The following is a 25,802-nucleotide window of genomic DNA, read 5'->3' on the forward strand; positions in this document are numbered from 1 at the left end:
AAAAATACCTAAAAGAAGGGATAATAACATTTGAAAAAAGTATTAAGCAGAAGTTGATCTGAGTGATACACGTCTTTACTTTCTACCACCCACAGGGACAAAATAATAAGACTGATTGGAATCAAGCTTGTCTTGTGAGACTGAGAAAGAGAAAGGAAGCGCTGGTGCTTACTGAACTGTTTCCCTCTTTGCAGGGAAATTATCGCATCTTCGTTGTTTTACAGATCTACTTACGGTTCTTGGACTATGAGATGCAGAATTCCAACGAATGCAAGAGGAACTTCGTGGCGGTGTATGACGGAAGCAGCTCGGTGGAGGACCTGAAAGCCAAGTTCTGCAGCACGGTGGCCAACGACGTGATGCTCCGCACGGGGCTCGGGGTCATCCGCATGTGGGCCGACGAGGGCAGCCGCAACAGCCGCTTCCAGATGCTCTTCACGTCCTTCCAAGAACGTAAGCGTCTCCACTCTTCGCTGCTCTGCCTTCCAGTGGGTCGGAGGGTGCAGATCTCATGCACTGTGAATGGTGTTTCCTTCATGCAGTTTGAGCCTTAATAAGTTGTTCAAACCGCTTAGATTCCCTTTCCTTCTCTTTGATCCAGAAACAGGAGAGTTACATATGACCTTTTGATTACTTACATCAGCAAATGCAGGGCTTCCCTGGCGACTCAGACGGTAAAGACTCTGCTTGCAATGCAGGAAACCCGGGTTGGATCCCTGGGTTAGGTAGATCCCCTGGAGTAGGAAATGGCAACCCACTCCAGTATTCTTGCCTGGAGTATCCCATGGACAAAAGAGCCTGGTGGGCTAAAATCCATGGGGTCGCAGAGTCAGACAGGACTTAGGGACCAACAGAGCAATGCAGTATCAACATATGCACTGTAGCCATACTTAAGACATTTCACACTACTAAACTGGGGTATGATGAATTCCGTTTGTCTTTGGGTTAGATCTTAGGAAGCAGCAGTTTCCGATGATGTTTGAGTTTAAATCTTAAAAACTGTCATAAAAATATTTGGTAGGTTCTCTTTAGTAAGCTTCTCTTGCAGTCCCATTGATTTTAAATAGGTCCTTGACTGCAGAGTTCCAGGTAAACTAGACAAAGAGGAAGAATTGATTGGGAAGAGAGTAAACAGAAAAAGTTCCAGAAAATAGTTTAAATGGCACAATGGATGATACCCAGAGTTATGGGCAAAAACACAGCAATTTTAGAAAATCATGTTCTTACAAATAATGAGTCAGATGAATAGACATATATTTGGAATGTTCTTCAGAAACCCTGAGTAATTTATGCTTGATAAATTTATGCAAATGAAAAATAACCCAAGAAATTCAGCTTTAAGGAATCAGTACCTTGTCATTTGTACGTTAAAAAAAGAAAAAGACAAAATGGTTTTGAAATGTCAAGGATTTCTCAAAGTTAGCTGCAGCAGCCACCATCTTTTTTTTTTAATCCAAAAATGTTAAATGTCCTAGATGATTATTTTGCACCATGAATGAATGCTTTTGGCTTTAAATTGCTCTCTACTTACCCAGTTGGAGAATTCTATGGCACCAGAAGTAGGGAATGTCCCTCAGTCTTTTGAATCTTGATACCATCACAGAGTATGTTAAGTCTCCCATCCTGGATTATTGCAGATTTAAGCAGCAAGTTGTTATCTTGGTCTTCCTTTCAGGAATTGATCAAAATGTTAGAGCTAGTGCATCTTTATTTCAGCAAGGTATCTGGAGGAAAAAAACCTCGTCATTTTTTTTACTTAGAATTTAAATCAATTCAGGCTAGAAGATAGCACATGTGGTGTTTTCATCAATGAGTACTCTTCTAAATCTAATCGATTGTGCCTTTGGTGAGGGTCAGATTATACCTTATTCAATATTTTTATCAGCCTTGGATAATCATAGACTAAGAACTTCTTTCTAGTTTAACATAAATGGGAGGTCTAGTTAATGCATTAAGTAATAAAGTTACTAAAATATTACAAAATGTGCAATTTTTATCAAAACTGCACCATAATTCAGTAAGGATAAATTACAAAATGTCTTCTTATGTTTCATATGTCAAGCAAAGGAACCTAGACTCCAGGATTTCTTAAGATTTTATTTCATTTAAACTCAATAGTAGCCAATACTTTTAAGAAATAATTGACAACAATATCGAATGTAGTCTTAGCTTGTGTTAACAAATGTGCAATAAGCAGCTCAGAGGAGATACGCTCACAGGAAGCTGCAGTGGTCAAAATGCAAATTGCACAGCCTGTTCTTTTCTGAGTGTTATTCATGAGAGCAGAGTAATTAGCTAGGAGTGGCTGATCCAGATGCAGAAGTATTTAGAGTCAGGGGAAAAGGCTAAAGGAGAAGGTATCCCTATCCTAGAGATTCTTTTGTCCAAAATGTGACAATTACCTTAAACTTGGGGGAGAGGTGGTATGGATTAATGTCTGAGAAGTAAGATTAATGTTAAATTAATTATATGAAGCGATTTGACTGTGATTCAGGCAAAAGTGTCTAGCTCATAGAAAGTGTGATATTACAACACTGGATGAACTTCCACGGAGAATATATGAGAAATGGGTTCTCATCAAGTGTGAATGGTATAGGGCAAGTCTCTAGGCTGAACAGCGGGGAGGGAAGACGAAGCGCCTTTCAATTCAAAGGTGGAGATCCATGAGTCTTTAAAGTTCTTCTTATTTAAAGAATGATGGGATTGTATCATACTGTGTATGTATCGTGCTTCCCAGATGGTACTAGAGGTAAACAGTCCACCTGCCATTGCTGGAGATGTAAGAGACGTGGGTTCAATCCCTGGGTCAGGAAGATCCCCTGGAGAAGGAAATGGCAACCCACTCCAGTATTCTTGCCTGGAGAATCCTATGGACAGAGGAGCCTGGGGGGCTATAGTCCACAGGGCCGCAAAGAATAGGACACGAGTGAGCACAGCACACACATATGCAATAAAGATTAGAGATGTGAATCGGTGACCAGCCCTTTCATACTCTAATAGTGAGAAAGCACCTTGATATTTTTCTTAGTTCCCACATTTCTTAGATGGTATTCCCAGTTCAGTGTTGAGAGGTGCTTTAGGGCATATTCAATAATATTCTAATGTCTGTCAAAATATCTTATATTAGGGCCATAAGATATTTTAGAGGTTAGATAAGAGCTTAGAAGTCATGTATTTCAATCCCAAACACTTTATATGAATTCAAACAGAAAAAGAAAAGACCCAGGGAAGGTTAACTGACTTCCCCTGAATACCCTCAACCCCATGCTCAATGATTTGTTAACAATACTGAGGCAAGAATGTAAGACCTGAACCCTGATATTGGCAGGTCTCCATGGATACCTTTGTGATCTTTAAGGAATGAGCAGAGCTTCCACTTTCTAAAGATGATGATGATGTTAAAAGCAGATCACACTTATGCATCACTCGTGAAACATTTGTCAGCATAGTTTTACATGCTTTACAAACTGAATTTTCATTCTTCCGTCTCACCTAATGCATCTTACATTTATGTTTCATGGTTACGTTCTGTAATCATGCATTGTATAGCATCGTACATTACCATAAACATCAGACTAATGTAGAATCATGACAAGGGACTTCTGTTCTCAAAATATGAACCCAGGAATTAATGGATGCCAGTGGGAATATATTTTCAAATCATTTTTATTTTTGCATTTGAATCTGTTGTTGTTGGTTGGTTTTGTTCAGTTGCTAAATTGTGTCCAACTCTTTGCAACCCCATGGACTGCAGCACACTGGGCTTCCCTGTCCTTCACTATCTCTCAGGGTGTACTCAAACTCATGTCCATTGTGTGCAAATAAATCACAGAAAAGACAAAGGATGAGTGTGTAAGAGAGGTACAGAAATTCTTACTGTGAGTCATCAGACGTTGAGGTTTCCCATGCACATTAGAGGCATTTTAAAAGTCTGGGTTAAATGCCAGCATTTGTAGCAACAACAAATATCGTCTAGTATAATGGGGGGACTATAAGATCACTGAATGGAGAAGTATTTACCTTCAACTGTGTCATGAGGAATAATGTGATGTCTTCACTGGATCGCTCCCATAAATAGCATACTCCTGCCCGCACTGTCTTGCTGACTGTTCACCTCAGCCTTTTCTCAGCTCTACCTGAGATGGCTGCCTTGATTAATAGTATCACACTGCTGCTGGCTGCTGCTCAAAGACGTTGGCTTCAGAGGAATAGTATCCAGACTTTACCCCACAGAGCAACTTTGAAACCTAGCAACTAGAGAAAAAAAAAAACCAGTATTATCACCAAAGAGGCACTGTCTTACTTGATTACAGTCTTTTTAATACCGGCATTTTGTACTCAGATTACTCACAATCTCAGTCCACTCAAACAGTCCATCTAATGGAGATGAAAACACATATAGGTACCCAAAAAAGATCTCAAATTTTAATATATTATTAATAACCTTGGATAGTGTTCTCTAAGAAAGATGACTTATTTAAACTTTAAATGTATTCTGAAATGAAGAAGAAAATATATTAACCATTGTGACTAATTTGCTTTCTTGGGTCAAAAATCAACAAATAGGAGGAAAAAATCAGATTAGAAACACAAGCGAGGATAAAGAAGAACGAATCCAACTTGACATAAACATAGAACACTTTGAATAATTCTTACAGTGATATTGAAAGTGTGTTATATTTTATTTTGGTAGCTCAATTTCAGATTACCTGTAAGGATAGAGTTTTACACATTTGCATCACTTTATATAAAGACATTGTCTTGCTCTGAATAATCATTCAGATTTTTTAAAAACTGATTAGAATTGGTGTAATTTCAACTTTGAACATACTTATATATGAAAATATGTGATCAATTATGATAGAACTCTATGGTTAAGTATTTGATATGCATAATGGAGACATTAGTGAAGTGTACCTCTTCACAGTGAGTCACAAGTCAGACTTTCTGAGCGGGTCTTTTTCTGTGTTCCAAGAATTTGCAGCAACTGGAATGAAAGAATACCCTGAGTACTATCTCATGGTGACTTCTAAGCTCCACCTTCAATTGCTCTTCTACTCTTATTTAGACCAATAAAATCTCAATCATTTAATGCTTGATTAATGTGCAGCATATTTCTGATAAAAACAGACATGCAACAAAAAAAGAGATGAAAAGAAAATTGTTCACTTTAAGGATATGGGAATAATGGTTACAATACTTTGCTAAAATGAGATTATATATTTAGTTTCATATCATTTTATGGCAAAAGATGATAGAATCTAAACTACAGGTTTATTTACAGCAAAGAGTTGACTTATTGGAAAAGACTGATGCTGGGAGGGATTGGGGGCAGAAGAAGGGGATGACAGAGGATGAGATGGTTGGATGGCATCACTGACTCGATGGATGTGAGTCTGAGTGAACTCTGGGAGATGGTGATGGACAGGGAGGCCTGGCGTGCTGCGATTCATGGGGTTGCAAAGAGTCGGACACAACTGAGCGACTGAACTGAACTGATGAGTTGAAAGGTTCTGTGGAAGGCAGAATTCTGAGATGATCCAAAAGATTTCCACCTCTCAGTATTCGTTGTTGGAAGGAAATGGCAACCCATTCCATTGTTCTTGCCTGGAGAATCCCAGGGACGGGGGAGCCTGGTGGGCTGCCGTCTATGGGGTCACACAGAGTCAAACACGACTGAAGTGACTTAGCAGCAGCAGCAGTCACTAAGTTGTGTCTGACTCTTTGCGACCTCATGGACTGTAGCACACCAGACTTCCCTGTCCTTAGCCATTTCATGGAGTTTGCTCAAATTCATGTCCATTGAGTCAGTGATGCCATCCAACTGTCTCATCTTCTGTCATCCTCTTCTCCTCCTGCCTTCAGCCTTTCCCAGCATCAGGGTTTTTTCCAATGAGTTGACTCTTTGCATCAGGTGGCCAAAGTATTGGAGTCTTACAACCTTTCTCCTCTTGAGATAGGCAGAACCTGAGTAGCTTGAGATATGATTTTATAATACATTATATGGTAGAAGTTATTTTGGAGATATAAATAAGATCCTTAGTCAGTTGATTTTGATCATCAAAAGGGAGACGTCTTCACCCATGTGTTAAGTACATGTCTTTTATCTCCTTGGTTAAATTCATTCCTAGGTTATCTTCTTCATTTTGATGTAGTTGTAGATAAGATTGTTTTCTTAATGTCCCTTTTAGATAGTTTGTTATTGATATATAGAAGTGCACTGGATATCCTGGTAGGTCTAAGTATACACCACAAATATTGATAATAATCTTTATTCCCTTTTGAAAGAAGTTTGATAGTTCTAGTCCTTAACAAGGGTCTGGTTTTCTACTTCTTTGTGATCCTCCATTCATTCTGTTGTTCCTTCAGTAAACACAGAAGCACCAGGCACTGGTGGCACAAAGATGAATAAGAGGGTTGCTCCTCTCAAGGTGCAGCCTCACTCATTCAAATTGAATTCAAATGTGTGACTCATTTCAGCAAGCATTCCCTTGTATCTGGAACTCTGTTCCTCCCACCACACACTTCCTCATACACTTCAATATATCATCCACTTAAACCCTGCATTCTAAGAAACCACATTCTCTTCTTGTATAGTTTTTTTTTCCCTTCAGCTTTTGTCTATACTAGTAGGATCCGTACTCTTCTGTCAGGGTAATTGGTGATTATTTCACTGTTCAGTTTTATTACCCTACCCTGTCCTGTCCGGAACATGGTTTGGCCTGCCAGCTGCTTCTTGTACCCAGTCTGCATTCTGTCCTAGGTAGTACAAATTCTCCATTTTATAATGCACAAGTAAATTACCATATCACCTCAATAAGCTAAATTTAATGGATCCTAAAATTTAAAAAAAGGGTGTTGATTGTAATTTGATTATTACTATAAAAGTGCACAGAGCTCAGTAACACTCTGGAAAAATACACCAAAAAATTTTGATAGCAATCAAATCAAAACTGTAATATTTAATTTTCCCTCTAGGAAAGTCTAGGCCAAACACATTTACAAGTCTGGGTCATGTGCTGAGATCAAAAATCATTATCAGTTCAGTTCCGTACAGTCGTTCAGTCATGTCTGACTCTTTGCGACCCCATGGACTACATACAGCACACCAGGCTTCCCTGTCCATCACCAAATCCCAGGGCTTGTTCAAACTCATGTCCATAGAGTCAGTGATGCCATCCAAACATCTCATCCTCTGTTGTCCCCTTCTCTTCCTGCCTTCAATCTTTCCCAGCATCAGGATCTTTTCCAATGAGTCAGTTCTTCGTATCAGGTGGTCAAAGTATTGGAGTTTCAGCTTAAGCATCAGTCCTTCCAATGAATATTCAGGACTGGTTTCCTTTAGGATGGACTGGTTTGAGGGGGACTCTCAATAGTCTTCTCCAACAGCACAATTCAAAAACATCATTTCTTTGGCACTCAGCTTTCTTTATGGTTCACTGCTGGAAAAACCATAGCTTTGACTAGACAGACCTTTGTCGGCATTATAGTTTATATGTATTTCATCAAGGAAAGAAAATTATAAGTGCTAGAGGGAGCAAATGACCAATTAGAAGGCAGACTAAAGTGTAAATTGACGTTGTCCTGATACAGATCTTCATTCATCACTGTGGTGAGTTTGTGTATTTTTAAAAGATTAAGACACGTAATCCAGTGATTCGTCGGTCTTTGAATTAACAGAATTGCAAGCCTGAGGCTATGGTCTCCATTGATGCTTGGCTTTAATTCTTTTTTTTTTTTTTTTAATTTTAAAATCTTTAATTCTTACATGTGTTCCCAAACATGAACCCCCCTCCCACCTCCCTCCCCATAACATCTCTGTGGGTCATCCCCATGCACCAGCCCCAAGCATGCTGTATCCTGCGTCAGACATAGACTGGCGATTCAATTCTTAAATGATAGTATACATGATAGAATGCCATTCTCCCAAATCATCCCACCCTCTCCCTCTCCCTCTGAGTCCAAAAGTCCGTTATAAAATTTACTCCAAGTTCTGGCCTTCCCTGGATGCTCAGGGGTAAAAACCTGCTTGCCAGTGTAGGAGACACAGGAGACTTGGGTTCTATCCCTGAGTCAGGAAGATCTCCTGGAGAAGGAAATGGCAACCTTCTCCAATTCTTGCCTGGGAAATCCCATGGACAGGGGAGCCTGGCAGGCTACCATCCAAAGATTGGCAAAGAGTTGGTTGTGACTGAGTGACTAAACAACAATACTGAAAGTCCTCCTTTGGGGAGTTGGCATGTTCAATAATGAAAACAAATATGCATTAATGTCTTTTGTTGTAGACATGTGTTCATCACCTATGAAAACAAGCCCTGGTCCCTACGCCCAAGTCCTAATAATAATCCGAGTGCAGACCCCAGAGAAATATAATATCCTAGTTATTGTAACTAGAGTGATATCTAATTGCACACAATGCATAAATCATCAGGTGCTTGACCCAGTGCAGACATAATCGCGTATAAAACTATGCAATGATTTCTTGGCATCAAATGGAATGGATAAATCATGAAGTGGTCAGTGCCCTCTGTGAGGAAGGAAGTGGTCTCTATCCATGCATTATAATATTCTCATGAAGATGCCTCTCTTTTTGTAATAGCGTATGCAATTTTAGAGGAAACATTTGGGGATCTAATAAATGTGAGTGGTATTAGATTGTGGATAGAACTTCTTGTATTAGAAAAGAAAAGATTAAGCTATAGCTTAATAAAAATACTGGATATCTTGACTGATACCTAAGTCACATTGGAACACAGAGTTTTGGAAGCAGATATTGATTTTTCAAAACAAATATGAAGATGATAAAAGAGATGAAGAGAAGATGCACAAATCTATTTCTGGCCTCAAATCTAGTCTGCATTTTTCAAGTAAAATGGCATTTCCTCTAATGGCATAGCCCAAGATACATTTCATGTTTAAAGTATGGTGGCAGGGAAATTATTCCATTCATTTTGGGCAAAACATAATGTTTGTTTTAGGAGGCAATTCTAATGGCTATATATATATATGTATATGTATATATGCTTGCATTCCTGTTCTTTTTCTATAATTCTGATCTCACCATTAAAAATCATACTTAGCAGCAAGTTACACATTTTTTAATATAGTTTTTGAGTCCTGAACGCTGACTCAGATGCTTACTCATAATTGGGATCTCTGATGTTTTAGACATTTTCTTCCATCAAATGCATAAGAAAAATTTAGCTATTCCTTAGAAATTAAAAGCATTGGTAGAATTTAACGAGAAGACGGAACTTCATATCCATTTTACTACTTAAAGGAGTTTTGCTCTGATATCTAGTTAGCAAGTATTTAAAGACCTACAATATAGAACCTGTTGTTCTGAGCCCCAGTGATAAGGCAGGGGGGGGAACAAGTCCCTTGCTTCTCATTCTTATAAAAGGAAGCTAATGATGTGGAGTGAGTTAATTTAAAACGATAAACCCTGTTAAGAATTGTGGAAAAACACAATATGAGGTAACGTGCTGGTGAATGATGTGGACATGAGTGCCCTCTGGGTGGTTCGGGCAACCCTGGAGCTTAGGAAGAAGCTGGGTAAGACCTGGGGTAAGGAAAAGGAGTTTCCCAGGTGGCTCAGTAGGAAAGAATCTGCCGGCAATGCAGGAGACACAAGTTCAGTCCATCAGTTGGGAAGATCCCCTAGAGGAGCAAGTGTCAACCCACTCCAGTATTCTTGCCTAGAAATCCTGTGGACAGAGGAGCCTGGCGGGCTACCATCCATGGGGTACCAAAGAGTCAGAGACAGGTTAGAGACTAAGCACACATCCGTGTGCTGGAAGAAACCCCAAAACACACAGTCGGTGCTAAGGAGTTTGGGATTTTATCTCACTTTACTGGGAAGGTTTTGGAGTGTTTTAAAAGGGAGTGATGCTTCCTAAGGCCCACTTGACTTCACATTCCAGAATGTCTGGCTCTAGGTGAGTGATCACACCGTCATGATTATCTGGGTCATGAAGATCATTTTTGTATAGTTCTGTATATTCTTGCCCCCTCTTCTTAATATCTTCTGCTTCTGTTAGGTCCAAAACATTTCTGTCCTTTATTGTGCCCATCTTTGCAAGAAATGTTCCCTTGGTATCTCTAATTTTCTTGAAGAGATCTCTAGTCTTTCGCATTCTATTGTTTTCCTCTATTTCTTTGCATTGAACCCTGAGGAAGGCTTTCTTATCCTCCTGGCTAGTCTTTGAAACTCTGCATTCAAAGGGGTATATCTTTCCTTTTCTCCTTTGCCTTTAGCTTCTCTTCTTTACTCAGCTGTTTGTAAGGTCTTGTCAGACAACCACTTTGCCTTTTTGCATTTCTTTTCTTGGGAATGGTCTTGATCACTGCCTTCTGTACAGTGTCATGAACCTCCATCCATAGTTCTTCAGGCACTCTATCTATCAGATCTAGGCCCTTAAATCTATTTCTCACTTCCACTGTATCATCATAAGGGATTTGATTTATGTCATCCCTGAATGGTCTAGTGGTTTTCCTGACTTTCTTCAATTTAAGTCTGAATTTGGAAATCAGGAGTTCATGATCTGAACCACAGTCAGCTCTGGTCTTGTTTTTGTTGACTGTATAGAGCTTCTCCATCTTTGGCTGCAAAGAATATAATCAGTCTGATTTCGGTATTGACCATCTGGTGATGTCCATGTGTAGAGTCTTCTCTTGTGTTGTTGGAAGAGAGTGTTTGCTCTGACCAGTGTGTTCTCTTGGCAAAACTCTGTTAGCCTTTGCCCTGCTTCATTCTGTATTCCAAGGCCAAATTTGCCTGTTACTCCAGGGAGCTCTTGACTTCCTACTTTTGCATTCCAGTCCCCTATGATGAGAAGGTTATCTTCTGAGGTGTTAGTTCTAGAAGGTCTTGTAGGTTTTCATAAAACCATTCAACTTCAGCTTCTTCAGCATTACTGGTCGGGGCATAGACTTAGATTACTGTGATATCAAATGGTTAGCTTTGGAAACGAACAGAGATCATACTGTCATTTTTGAGATTGCATCCAAGTACTACATTTTGGACTCTTTTGTTTACTATGATGGCTACACCATTTCTTCTAAGGGATTCTTGCCCACAGTAGTAGATATAATGGTCATCTGAGTTAAATGCACCCATTCCAGTCCATTTTAGTTCACTGATTTGTGAAATGTCATTTTCCATTCTTGCCATCTCCTGTTTGACCACCTCCAATTTGCCTTGATTCATGGACATAACATTCTAGGTTCCTATGCAATATTGCTCTTTATAGCATCAGACTTTACTTCTATCATACATCATATCCATAACTGGGTGTTATTTTGCTTTGGCTCCATCTCTTCATTCTTTCTGGAGTTATTTCTCCACTGATCTCCAGTATCATATTGGGCACCTACTGAACTGGGGAGTTCATCTTTCAGTGTCAACCTTTGTGCTTTTTCATGCTGTGGCTAGTGGAGGTGATAGAATTCGAGTTGAGATATTTCAAATCCTAAAAAATGATGCTGTGAACATGCTGCACTCAATATGCCAGCAAATCTGGAAAACTCAGCGGTGGCCACAGGACTGGAGAAGGTCAGTTTTCATTCCAATCCCAAAGAAAGGTAATGCCAAAGAATGCCCAAACTACCGCACAATTGCACTCATCTCACACGCTAGCCAAGTAATGCTGAAAATTCTCCAAGCCAGGCTTCAACAGTATGTGAACCATGAACTTCCAGATGTTCAAGCTAGATTTAGAAAAGGAAGAGGAACCAGAAATCAAATTCCCAATATCCGCTGGATCATCAGAAAAGCAAGAGAGTTCCAAAAAAACATCTACTTCTGCTTTATTGATTATGCCAAATCCTTTGACTGTGTGGATCACAATGAACTGTGGAAAATTCTGAAAGAGATGGGAATACCAGGCCATCTGACCTGCCTCCTGAGAAATTTGTATGCAGGTCAAGAAGCAATAGTTAGAACTGGACATGGAACAACAGACTGGTTCCAAATTGGGAAAGGAGTACGTCAAGGCTGTATATTGTCACCCTGCTTATTTAACTTATATGCAGAGTACATCATGAGAAATGCCAGGCTGGATGAAGCACAGGCTGGAATCAAGATTGCCAGGAGAAATATCAATAACCTAAGATATGCAGATGACTCCACCCTTATGGCAGAAAGTGAAGAACTAAAGAGCCTCTTGATGAACATGAAAGAGGAGAGTGAACAAGTTCGCTTAAAACTCAACATTCACAAAACAAAGATCATGGCATCTGGTCCCATCACTTCATGGCAAATAGATGGGAAAACAATGGAAACAGACTTCATTGTTTTGGGTTCCAAAATCACTGGAGATGGTGACTGCAGCCATGAAATTAAAAGACACTTGCTCCTTGGAAGAAAAACTATAACCTACCTAGACAGCATATTCAAAAGCAGAGACATTACTTTGCCAACAAAGGTCTGTCTAGTCAAAGCTATGGTTTTTCCAGTAGTCATGTATGGATAGGAGAGTTGGACTGTGAAGAAGGCTGAGCACCGAAGAATTGATGCTTTTGAACTGTGGTGTTGGAGAAGACTCTTGAGAGTTCCTTGGACTGCAAGGAGATCCAACCAGTCCATCCTAAAGGAGATCAGTCCTGAATATTCATTGGAAGGACTGATGCTGAAGCTGAAACTGCTACCTCATGCGAAGAACCAACTCCTTGGAAAAGACTCTGATGCTGGGAAAGATTGAAGGCAGGAGGAGAAGGAGACAGCAGAGGATGAGAAGGATGGATGGCATCACTGACTCTATGGACAAGAGTTTGAGTAAGCTCTGGGATTTGGTAATGGACAGGGAAGCCTGGCGTGCTGCAGTCCATGGGGTCGCAAATAGTCGGACATGACTGAGCAACTGAACTGAATTGAACTGAAAAAGGAGTGAACCTCCACCTGATTTACACTTAAATGGCCAAGGCTTCTCTGTTCGCTGTCTCCATGGATCCATGTAGGAGACCATCAGTGAAAGAGGATTCCGTCATACCAGTGGAGACATTACTGGAGCTGAGAGAGAGCTGGCAGACCTACAGAACAGTTTGTTGAGGGCATCAGGGCAGAGAGGATCCAAATATGACCCTAAAACTTTAGCCTGGAGCTGAGGAGGTGCCATTATTCACGTCAGCAGGGTGTGTGAAGGCAGAATTGAGGCAGGGAGTGATTAAGAGGAGTGAGGTGGTAATGTGTTCTGTGAGCTCATCCAGCCACGTACAATTTGAGAAGGTAATTAAGATGCAAAGTGGGGAAGTTACCTGGAGGCTGGATGCACAAAATAAACCCTTATCTCAGATACGAGTCAGAAGAATGAGCCCCTGAGAATGAAGGCAAATTCAGGCTCTTTGGAGAAGAAAATTGCAGCCCACTGCAGTATTCTTGCCTGGAGAATTTCATGGACAGAGGAGCCTGGTGGGCTATAGTTCATGGGATCGCAAAGAGTCAGACACGACTGAGTGACTAACACACACCCAAACCCAGATACTCATTTAAGTCTCGGAGACAGAGAGCTTCGGGTGAAGTTGGTGAGCAGTTTTACTGCTTTGCCAGGCAAGGGGGCCACAGCAGGCTAATGCCTTCAAAATGTGTCCTGACCTGGAGGGGGAAATGAGTTTGATTCAAAAAGGATGTGATCAGCTCATGAACATTATTCTAATGGGCCGGTGAGGAGTTAAGTGAATATCAGCATCATCAACCTTCAGTTCCAATCAGTCTGGAGTAGACAAGCTGGTAGGCATCGGGGCATCCTGCTGTTAACTTCTCCCACCTGGTGGGGGTTTTAGTATCTGGGAAACAGCTCAGAGATACTGTTAAGTATATCCCCGGAGGGGGAACCTGGGCTCTGCCCCTAGGTTGCCCCATTGTTTCTTCTGACTGTTCCTCTCTTCCCTAATTAGCATCTGTTTAAACCTGCTCCTGGGAACTCAGGGAAGGTCCTGGAGGTTGAATAGAGCCTGTTTCCTATAATCCAAAAATGGGGGACTGTAAACCCCAATCAGTTTTTAGATGATAAAATGATTTTTTTGAGATAGTTTTTTTTTTTTAAGTTATTTATTTATTTTTGGCTATGCGGGATCTTTGTTACCTCTGTGGCTTTTCTCTAGTTGTGGCTGGTTGTTCAGTCACAAGTCGTGTCCAACTCTTCGTGACCCAGAAGACCCTCTAGGATCCTCTGTCCATGAGGTTCTCCTGGCAAGAATACTGGAGTGGGTTCTCTGCATCCTCTAAGGACACAATTTGCATTCTCATAGTCATTTACATTATCAGCGGCATTCCATGACTTAGCTCAGAGACACTGGAATGAAACGTGGAGGTTGTAGCAAAGGGCACACTGAATAGGAAATTTTTTTTGGTGGGGGGAGGCGACTTCAGTTTTTCCCACCAGGAAAAAGGGGAAGAGGTATTCCCACTAGAGGAAATCCACCCCACCAAAAAAAAAAACCATTGGTCTGCACGCTTCTCATTGCAGTGACTTCTCTTTCTGCAAGCCCAGGCCTAACAGTACAGGCTCAATAATTGTGGCGTGTGGGTTCAATTGCTCCTTGCATGTGGGATCTTCCTGGATCAGGGACCGAACCCATGCCTCCTGCACTGGCAGGTGGATTCTTTACCACTGAGCCACCAGGGAAGCCCCAGATGATAAAAATAATTTTTAAAGAAAAATAGGATCAAGCATCACTTATATTTCCAAATTTTCTTGATGAAATACAATGTAATTTTGATTTTGAACTGATCTACCAAATGATAGTTTTATTAACCAGAAAGCACAGGTATTTGAAATATCAATGTTTCAGAGAGAGATCTGACAGTTTTTATTTCCATTTTGTTTTAATATTCTCTGAGTCATATTTAGTGGATTTCTGGGCTTGAAAAGAAATGTAATGGGTGAAGAAAGAAATAACCTGAATAGATTGAACTTTAGTGTTGGTGCATTAACCAGCAGTTATGAATTAAATATCTTCAGGTTGTGCTAGTGGTAAAGAATCTGCCTGCCAATGCAGGAGGCATAAAAGATGTGGGCTCAGTCCCTGCATCTGGGAAGATGCCCTGGAGAAGCAAATGGCAACCCACTCCAGTGTTCCTGCCTGGAGAATCTCATGGACAGAGGAGTCTGGTGGGCTACAGTCCATGGGGTCTCAAAGAACTGGAAACAACTGAAGTGACTTAGCATGCACCTAATTACAGAATTGGAACAGTACTCAAAGCATGTGACATGATACTGAAAAATGATGATAGATCTATGATTAACACTATAAAATATATGTTTTGTGATTATCATATTTTTAAATAAGTTTAATTTTGGGTGTTTGACTACCCTTCTTCCTCTTGTCCTCTTTTACCTAATTCAAATATGCCAAAAAATTCATTTTGTTGTCTCCTGATCAAGTATTTATTCCTTAACAATCAGCCATGTATATAGATGTAAAGGTTATTTGTCTCAGATGCATTCATAATATAAGCATCTGGAAGGATTGAATCACTGTTTCACCCAAAAATGGTGAATGCTTGCCACCTAATGGTAAGAATGGGAACATGAGAGGATTTTAAAATATCAAAAAATAATTTCTAAAAGAAAGAAATGAATTCAGTGAAATATGTAGTTCATTATCTTTGAATATAATAAAATATTAATGATATTTGAAAGCTACTCTTTTGCTTCTTAAAATTTGAAAGATAAAATAGACTTGTTTGGATTAACATTTGACTTTTTTTCATGAAAAATCATCAGATTTTCCCAATCATAAAAGTAATTATTTGTGTGCATATGTATATATGAAAAAGTTTCCCAGCAAAATCCAAATATAATTTATAAATATCCTAGAGGTAGTCATTGCTAGCATTGTAGCTTAATATTTCCAGTAAAGGTTTTCATATATATATATTTGCATGTGAGACTATAATTTAAAACAGTTTGTATCCTTATTTTCCACCCAACTTTATACCTCAGTAGTTTCCCTGCTACTCCATAACACCTTAAGAATTAAGAATCCTACCACTATAATGATTTTTGAACATTGGAGCAACACTTGCCAAACTTTTGTTTTTGAGTTTGTGTGTGTGTGTGTGTGTGTTGTCTCTTAAGAGGTATACAAATAAAATTGGAGATAGTTGGATTAAACACGGTTAAACATAAACTTTTTCAGCAGGGTAACGCTAGGAGGTCATCTTGGCATATGGGGCTGTGGTGGATCCTAAAACCAGCGAAACCAGGGTCTCACATTCAGCCACCACCAGCAGCTAGCAGCAGCTAGCATGCAGCTGGCCGTGAGTCAGTCACATAGCTTCCTTTGCCTTGAACGTCAAGACGGAGCATGTTGTCTGCAGGTAACAGAATATATGGGGCTTCCTTGGTGGCTCAGTGGTAGAAAATCCTCCTGCCAATGCAGGAGACTGCTGTTTGACCCCTGGATCAAGAAGATCCCCTGGAGAAGGAAATGGCAACCCACTCCAGTATTCTTGCCTGGGAAATCTCATGGACAGAGGAGCCTGGCAGGCTACAGTCCATGAGATCGCAAAAGAGTCAGACACGATTTAGCGACTAAACAACAACAACCTGCCTCCCTGTTCTGTAGATGTGGTAACTGAGTGAGTATTGTTGAAAAAAAGCGATCTCTCCTTAGGGATTATCACTCCTTAAGTCTGAGTTGCTGCCCTACCCTCTGTAGTGTTTGCTGCTGCTGCTAAGTCGCTTCAGTCATGTCCGACGACTCTGTGCGACCCCATAGACAGCAGCCCACCAGGCTCCCCCGTCCCTGGGATTCTCTAGGCAAGAACACCGGAGTGGGTTGCCATTTCCTTCTCCAATGCATGAAAGGGAAAAGGGAAAGTGAAGTCGCTCAGTCGTGTCCAACTCGTGGCGACCCATGGACTGCAGCCTACCAGGCTCCTCCATCCATGGGATTTTCCAGTCAAGAGTACTGGAGTGGGGTGCCATTGCCTTCTCCTCTGTAGTGTTTAGTACTCTACAATCCCAGGACCAAGTGCCCGAAGAAGCACTCTCTAAGCTTCAAGTTCATGGACAATTAACCTGGTCCAAAAAGGGTGCTTTACACAAACGTCTTTATCTGTCCATGCAGGAGAGAAGAGAAAACAGTTTGGAAAGACTCAGGGTTAAAATATCCACTTTCTGTATCTAGAAATATTATTCTATCAATGATTAAATCCAGAGCGCTGCTGTGCTTACACATAAGGCATCTTTTGGCTCATGGAATATTTCAGTATATTCAGTTTCTGGTTTTTCTCAAAAGAAATACTTAGGGTTAGATTGGATGATAAAATGGTGATGTTGATAAATCCTTCTGATGAAGCACAATCGCTACACTCATTATGTCTAAATATGCTTTTAAATAATTCAGACACCAAATGCAATGCAAATTCTTTCTTCTAGGTACTTGGGTTTTAACACCAATATGAGGCTATGTTTGCTATTCTGAAAGCAACAGAAGACCTAGTCCCAGAAATAAGTATATTTCTGATCATAGGAACTGCCTTTGTGAAATACTTTTTAATTTTGAGGGTTACTTTATTAGCTGCATTATTATGTGTCGAGGGAGTGTGTGATTTCCTCGATTCTGTCTCGCTGCAGCAAAAATTTGAAGCAACAGGTGAATCGGTGTTACAGCTCAGTTTTATTTAGAAAGCAAAGGAAAATACATCCTCGGGCCATGAGGGCAGGCTGACCCAAAAGATGCGAAGAAAAGCCCCTGCTCAATTTTGGCTCCTCTTTTTCTCCTCCCTCTGAGCCTGACCTGTATAAACTGGGCTAGCCAGGAGGGCTGTTTGTTCTACCTGAGGTCCTCACTCTGGTCCTCAGACCTTCTTTTGTTCTATTTTTGCAGGCTTTTCCCTTATTTGTGTTCCATTTTGGACTCCTTTTTCCTATTCTAACTACTTAACATCCCCCCCTCAAGAGATAGGATGCCCAATTCTTTGGGAATAGGTGCATCAAGGTCTCTCTAGCTACTTCCTGCTGAACTGGATGGCAAACATCATTGGACCTCTCCCTCTTGCTAGTCTCAATCCTCAGAGTCCTTATAGTGGTGTCCATCTAAGGGTGAGTGATATTTTCTGTGGTCAGCTGTAGTTTTATATGTCCTTGTTAAACTGGTGCTGCGCGTTGTAGCCTTTTGGCCTGGACAGAGACAAAATGGGTTAGACGATTGATAATATATGGAGCAATCATAAGCAGCATCAATATGGTGATAACAAGGATTCGTAGGGGCATTAACCAACTCCAAATTCCCTCCACGCCAGGAGAAGGATCCCAAAAAAAGAAACTGTGGCCACCCCCAAGAACTCTCCAGCTTGTCCTCTGAGGTCCTGTAGGATCTAGAATGTTTTTCTTGAGGACTGTGAGACTTTCTTTAACTTAGCTGGAGGTATTTACCCAGAAACAACACATCTCATTCAAGATGGCTCAAGTCCCTCCTTCTTCAGGGATCAGGAGATCTGTCTCCTGTCCATTATGGAGTACAACCCCTGCCAAGCTGTGTTGGCTCTTTAGAGCTGTCCTGAGAAATCATACCCCTAGAAGCTTAATTTTGGGGGTGTTCATTAGAATGGCACTCATTTGTTGTTCTGAATAGGTATCTGAGATCTCCCAGTGGCTCACAGGTAAACTGAGAGCTCTCTTCTGTTTTTCTCCACGGCTTGACTCATGAGTAGTGAATCCAGGAGTTGTGTCCTGGAACCTTGACTGCTGTGAGGGTAGAAAGTATTATAGGTTAGGGGCCCTTCCATGTGGGCTGGAGTGGAGCCTTTGGAGACTCATCTTTCCAGATTTTAATTAGGACTTGAGTCCCTGGAGCATATAATGGTGGCTCTTTAGAATCTTTAGGGTGCTGGTTGACACCCCACAAGCATATAAATTGTTGGAATTGTCCAACAGCCATGGTATAAGACCAGAGGATCTGAGCCTCTGGATCTAAGAAGAGGTCATTGGCATAAAAAAAGGTCTCCTATGTAGCATCTCATAAGGACTAAGACCAACCTGTTCCTTAGGGGCAATCCAGGTGTGGAGGAGAGCTATCAGTAAAGCCTCCTTCCATCCCAGGAAGGAGGCTTTTTTATCCCTGATTTTTTTATCCCTATTTTTTTTATCCCTGATTTTAAGAACTGGTTGGCTCTTTCTACTTTTCCTGAAGACTGAGGCTTCCAGGCAAAATGGAAATAATAAGTAATGCCCAATGCTTTAGAGTGGAGAAAGCAATGGCACCCCACTCCAGTACTCTTGCCTGGAAAATCCTATGGATGGAGGAGCCTGGAAGGCTGCAGTCCATGGGGTCACTGAGGGTCGGACACGACTGAGCAACTTCACTTTCACTTTTCACTTTCATGCATTGGAGAAGGAAATGGCAACCCATTCCAGTGCTCTTGCCTGGAGAACCCTAGGGACGGGGGAGCCTGGTGGGCTGCTGTCTACGGGGTCGCACAGAATTAGACACGACTGAAGCGACTTAGCAGCAGTAGCAGTAGCAATGCTTTACAGACCCCTTGGGTGATCTTAGAACTAAATGATGTCCCATTGTCACTTTGTAATGACCCAGGCAGACCAAATCTTGTAATGATTTCATGGAGCATTATTTTTCTTTTTACCACCTCCTCAGGCTTCTCAGTCCAGGTGGGAAAGCCTTCAATCCATCCTGTGAATGTATCTATCATGACTGATAGGTATTTATACCCTTAAGAAAATGGCATCTGGTTGAAGTCCATCAGCCAGTCCTCTCCTAGGTAGGCCTCACATCATTGGATGGGCTGGGCTAGCTGGGGTTTTTGAGCTCCTCAGGGGTTGTTTAATTGGCAAGTGGGACAAGAAGAAACCACTTGCCTTATAGTTGTTTGGAGGCCTGTTCCTCTGAAGGACCTTTGTGGTAATCTTTGGAGTGCCTTCTCCCCTAAATGAGTGGTGGCATGTAAGGAGTTAGCCAACTTCTATTGGAGGGTCCAGGCAGAAAAAGGAGTCCCTCCTTTTGGAACCACCCCATATGATCCTCTTGAAGGCCCTCACTCTTAGCTTTAAGAGTCTCACCTTCAGTATATGATGGAGTTTCTGGTAAATTAGTCTGTGGAACTAAGGTGGCAGCCCCTATTAGGTCATTGTTCTGTAATACTGCGCTCCTAGCTGCCTGATCAGCTGCTTGGTTCCCTCGTGCCACTTCCATGCTCCCTTTTTGGTGTCCTTTCCAGTGGGAGACTGAAACCTCAGTGGGCCGATGGACTGCCTCTAAGAGCCTGAGGATTTGATCACCATGTTTGATTAGGGACAATTGGGTGGTCAAGTGGCCTCTTTCTTTCCAAATAGCTTCATGTGCGTGTAGCACCAGAAAGGCATACTTGGAGTCAGTATAAATGGCTATTCTTTTTCCTTTTCCCAGCTCTAAAGCTCAAGTCAGGGCCATGAGCTCAGCTAATTGGGCTGAAGTACCTGGTGCAAAGGCTTAACCTCTGTGGTCTCAAAATTAGAGACTACTGCATACCCGGCTCTTCTTTTTCCATCTAAGACAAAGCTGCTTCCATCAGTGTACCAGATTTCCTCAGGATTGGTCAGAGGATCTTCGGACAATCCCTCTCGGGGTTTTGTCCAGTGGCCCAAGGTTTCTAGGCAACAGTGAAAGAGGAGAGAGCCCTCGGGGGTAGGCAGGATGGTGGCTGGGTAAAAAACTTCACAAGTGGATATAGTGAGACCTGGATTTTCCATCAGCTGTACTTGATATCTGAGGCTCCTTTGATCAGACATCCATAAATGGCCTCTGCCATTCAGGAATTGTTTCACTTGGTGGCTGGTAAAAATAGTTAGTTTGCTCCCAGAAGAGAATTTTAAAGTATCTTCTATCAGGACTGCAATCGCTGCAAGATTTCAAAGGCAAGGAAATATCTCTTCCCAATAAGGGAGTAAGACACTCAGGGACCAAGAAACTGATGGGAAAATAGTTGTCCATCCCAGCAACAAAGAAGTGCTCAGGTGAATCTTTTTGTAATTGTTTTTTCCTGTAGCACTCAAAATGGTACAGGTTTGCACTGAGAAGGCTGTGAAGATGGAGGTCAGGACAGAGTAGGTAGCCCCTGTGTCAACCAAGAAATTCTTGGATCTACCTGCCACATCCAGTTGCACTTTTGGTTCCAGCCCTGTTGCTGATTATCTGTGACAGGTGGGCTGGCTGGAACGGGCTGCTTCAGTCCTCTTGAACCATCATGAGGGAAGGTTTGGCATTTGACCTTGAGAGTCTTAAGTCCTGAGGCCAGAGTGCCGCCCAGTGTCCCAATTAATGGCATTTGTAGCAAGCTGTTTTATGAGACTTGTCATGGTTTTGACACTCTTTGGCCCAATGTCTCACCTGTCTACAGATTAGGTGTTTGCCCTGTGCCTTGTCCCTCAAGGACTCGGGGTTTGCCATAGGGCTTCCCTGGAGGGTGGCCAGCGTCTAGGCATGCCTTGTCTCTTTCCTTCTCTCTCTCTTCTGGGGCTTGGCCTTTCTCTCCTGTTCTCTGTTATAAAAAGTATTGGTGGCTATCTGGACCATCTCATCTGAAGAGGCAGCAGGGTCCTGCTACTGGAGCTGTTGTAACTTTATCCTGATACCTGATGCACATAGGGACAGGAATGTGTCCTTTAAAATCACCTGTCCCTTGTAAGAGTCTAAGTCCAGATGGATAAACTTTTGGAGGGCCTCTTTTAGACTTTCCAGAAAAGCAATGGGGTTCTCTTTGGACTCCTCAGTTATTGCTGAGACCAGGCACAGTCCCAACTAATAGGCCTTCTTCTATTTCTGTAGGTGGACTTCCTTAGCGGTGAGTCTTTCTGAAGCTTATCTGCCAGGGTCCAGCCCCGGTGGATCCAGGGTAATTTGAAGGGTGAACAGCATAGACAAGGAAAAACTTATTTATATATTTAATTAGAAATATAAGATTAGATTAGGAAGAAATAGTGTAGTAGGAAAATTAAGTGGAGAAAAGAGGCTGAATAACTTGGTTTACGTGGAAAGCCAATAAAACTTCGAGACAAGAAGTTTGCACCATCTACGTTAGGCCACTGGCGTCTGTTTGAATATCGGAGTGTGCCCCGCCTTGGGCTCCTTCTCTTACGGATCTTAGAAGCCAGGGCAAGTAAGTAGACATGGCGAGCCTCCATGCCCCAGATGGGAACTCAGCCAGAAATTAGAGCAAAGAGAAGACACGGGGGAAACCAGTCCAGCGACTTGCCTGGCCTCTATTGTCTTTTAGGCCTTTTATACCTTTTTGATTGTACATCGAGATCAATGGGTAATACAAAATTATGCAGCATCAGCAGCCCTGACTCTTATCAAAACCAGGCTTTCTTTCTGTATACCTAGTTGTATACACAAGTCTTAGGTGATTTACATCATCTTCTGGCCAGAGGGCCAACTAACATTTTACGGCCCTTTTCTGATAAGGATTTGTCAACCAGAAGGCTTATTTATGCTGTTCTTCCCAAAGTCTGGTGCCACTCTCAGAAAGCACTAAATAAAGTTACATTCTTACATAGCAAGGACACAAGAGGAGTGCAGTGATATATAACAAAGAAAAGTAATTAACTCAAAAGTCTAGTGTTGCTAATATCAAAACTATTATATTCCTATTTCTATACCCCAATTACATTGATTAATATCTTTCAGGTGCCTAAAAGATAAAGAATATGGAGGCCTGGCAGCAGTCATTGAGTCAACAGTGAAAACCTGTCACCAATATGATTTTTAGCTCTTTAGAAAAGGCTCTGTATCTTTAAGATGCTTTAAGCTTTGTGCCTCTCGGGTTGGGGGACTGTATGCAATTCACAAATTGTAAAAAGTCCGGGGAAACCTGTTAGGCAAGTTAGAGAGCCATCAAGGGGTTTGAGCTGATGCAGGAGACTGAAGCCCTGAATTAACTTTTTGCCAGAGAATAGTGGTGGTGTGCAGGCAGACTCTGATTTTTGGGGGGTAGATGTTCAGGAAAACTCAGGGGAACCCCTGAAGCTAGATCACACCTTTGCATTTTGTCTGGCTTCCTTCCTCATGACCATTGCCACGGGCGGGATTCCTCACGCTGGCTCCCGGCACTTATCCTACCCAGTATTGCTGCAGCCTGAGAGCCGGGCATCCTGAGTCAAGGTGCAGATCCCCAAGCAGGTTGAGGCATGTCGGCCTCCAGAGAATTGATTCCCTGGGCAGGATGAGGCATGTTGATCTTCTGGGGCCCCAGGCTGGTGCATCCCCAAGCAGGCTGAGGCATGTCAACCTCCCAGGGGTCAGATCCCTAGGCAGGTCGAGGCAGGTTGACCTCCTGGGATCCCCAGGCTAGAGTTGGGCATCTCGAAGGTTTCTAGTATGACCAGTGCTGGGAAGGATTAAGGGGTTGTAGTCTTAACTCTACGCTGGTTTGTCCACTGTGGATGGGAATAGATACCATGATGTAAAGCAATCCAAGCCTGTGCCGAGACTGGGAACCTGGTAAAACAGCCATAAGCCTTATCCTCTTATTGCTCTGAGGAAATGTAAGTCACTGATTTCTTCCCCTAGTCCTCCATAAGAGCAGTTTAGGGTGTTTCCAATGGTAAGCATTTCATTGCCATAGATCCACTTTAGGTAATAACAGAAGTAATGACAAAGGAGTGGGTTATCTGGTCCTGTTAGGGGCCTTAAGAGTATTTTAATAATAGGCTGAATGGAGCAATGTTGCCTACAAGGGGGCAGAGTCCTGGTTGTAGGAGTTAGGAAGTGGCTTAAGAACAAATTGATAAAAGGCAACAAACTAGATGTTCCATAAAAGTAGAGTGGAGATTTGATCCAGGGGTGTGTCTCCTATGTAACTTTAGGAGAATTGTGGTAAGGAATTGGGTCCAAACAACCTGCAGGGCTAACTCCCCAAATGGCAAACATTATCCCTATAAGCCCAATTGCCCTTGAAGAGATACCACCAATAGATGGACTTTTAGCAGGCATTGTGTGCCTGTCATCTGCCCTAGTGGGTTCACTGAGAAATGCTGTTGATGCACATGTTGTAAGAAGCATGGAAGACGAAGGCCTGAATATCTAGAAAGATTGGATATTATATGGTATTTCTCTCCCAAGGGCCAGCTATTTTCTGGTTGTCCCTGCAGAAAGGGACAGGAAAGGCAACATTGTAAGCCCAGAAGGGGCTCAGGAAAAGAGCATGAAACAGGAGGGAAGGGGGCAGGGCCCAACTTTTGAAAAAATGACAAAGCCCAAGGGCATAACATAAACTGATTAAAATCAGATGGGTCCAAGATGACTAGTCAAATTCAATGAAACCTTGATCCTCAATCTGCAAGCTAAATGACACACCCAGAGGCGCCAGCACAGTTACAAGGCACTGTCAAAAGACTGAGGAGTGGGTGGTTCCCCAATTGTTGGAATGATCCTCCCACTCATTAGCATATGAAATCACCCAGCCCACAAAAACTAACCACATCACATTCCACAGCCGCTCCCTCTGTGATGGCCCACACTCTGAATGTGCTTCTCTCTGAATCCAAACAAATCCACATCTTACCTATCACTGTGTCTCTCACTGAGTTTTTTTCAATAAGCCATCAAGGGCCTGAGCTTCATTAGGTCCTGAAGCCAGGCACCATGGATTTTTGGCCAGTCTGAAGTCCCAGTCAGACATGGCTAAGTGACTAAGCATAGCACAGAGTCCCTGCCACGAGGGTTTGAATCCCAATCTTAGCTAAATGATTTCAGGCACAACTTTCAGAAATGGAGAGATGATGACCTGCCCAATACTTTGTAAGCAGTGGCATAGGTGGAGAGTGGAGCTGAAGGACAGGAGGAGAAAGCAGTGGGGAAAAACGTGCCAAGGAATCCTCTTCATAACCTGACAGAAAATCTGCTGAATACCTGACCTGTGCTCACAGTTTTCATTGGCTTGATCCTTGGAAATAAGTAGATTTCTGATCGTAGACACTACCTGTGTGAAATACTTTGAATTTTGAGGGTTACTATATTAGCTGCCACTTTCTTATATGTCGGGGGAGTGTGTAATTTCCTTGGTTCTGTTTCGCTGCAGCAAAAATTTGAAGCAATGGCTGGATCAGTGTTACAGCTCAGTTTTATTTAGAAAGCAACGGAAAATACATCCTCAGGCCTTGAGGGTGGGCCGACCCAAAAGATACGAGGAGAAGCCCCTGGCTCAATTTTGGCTCCTCTTTTTTAATATTTTTTCTCCTCCCACTGAGCCTGCTGTGTGTAAACTGGGCTAGCCAGGAGGGCTGTTTGTTTTACTCGAGGTCCTCACTCGGGTCCATGGACCTTCCTTTGTTCTATTTTCGTGGGCTTTTCCCTCCTTTGTATTTTAGCCATCACCATTTTGGACCCCCTTTTCCTATTCTAACTACCTAACATAAGTAAACCTTGATTTCTTCAAGATAATTTTAGGAAATAAGGGGGTTGGTTTTTTAAGAGACAATCGCTTTTGACAATGTATATTGAATTTCCAAGTAGAATAAGTCCTCTAAAAATTGATAGAATATGTGCTTTTTCCACAGTAGTCAGAGAACCAAATGAATGAATGAGATTTAGTTGCTAAGAATATCACAATTTCTATTGCATTTGAAGAGTTGACCTGGAGGGTTAATTCTCCATCAGTAAACACACTTGCAAGAATCATCTCTCTCTGGGATATTCAGAGCTAAATTGGCCAGCTAAACTTTCAAAAGTTTAGCTGATATTAAATTAATTAAAATATCTGTTGACTCTTTACAACAACCCTAGAAATATTAACCCACTAAGAAATTAAAAATACTTTTTTTTGTTAAAAAAAAAAGCATGTTCATAGCCTTAAAGAACTC

General features: G+C 41.8%; 1 protein-coding gene across 1 annotated transcript in view; it reads left to right on the forward strand.

The window, feature by feature from the left end:
* NETO1 (neuropilin and tolloid like 1) overlaps nt 1–25,802 on the forward strand; it is a 102,621-nt gene that overhangs the window by 69,318 nt on the left and 7,501 nt on the right. The window contains exon 7 of the mRNA XM_052660473.1: nt 225–453. Within this exon, the coding sequence (XP_052516433.1) occupies nt 225–453 (229 nt within the window). The remainder of the gene's footprint in view (nt 1–224; nt 454–25,802) is intronic.

Source organism: Budorcas taxicolor, chromosome 22 (assembly GCF_023091745.1).
Source record: "Budorcas taxicolor isolate Tak-1 chromosome 22, Takin1.1, whole genome shotgun sequence".
Classification (NCBI taxonomy): Eukaryota; Metazoa; Chordata; class Mammalia; order Artiodactyla; family Bovidae; genus Budorcas; species Budorcas taxicolor.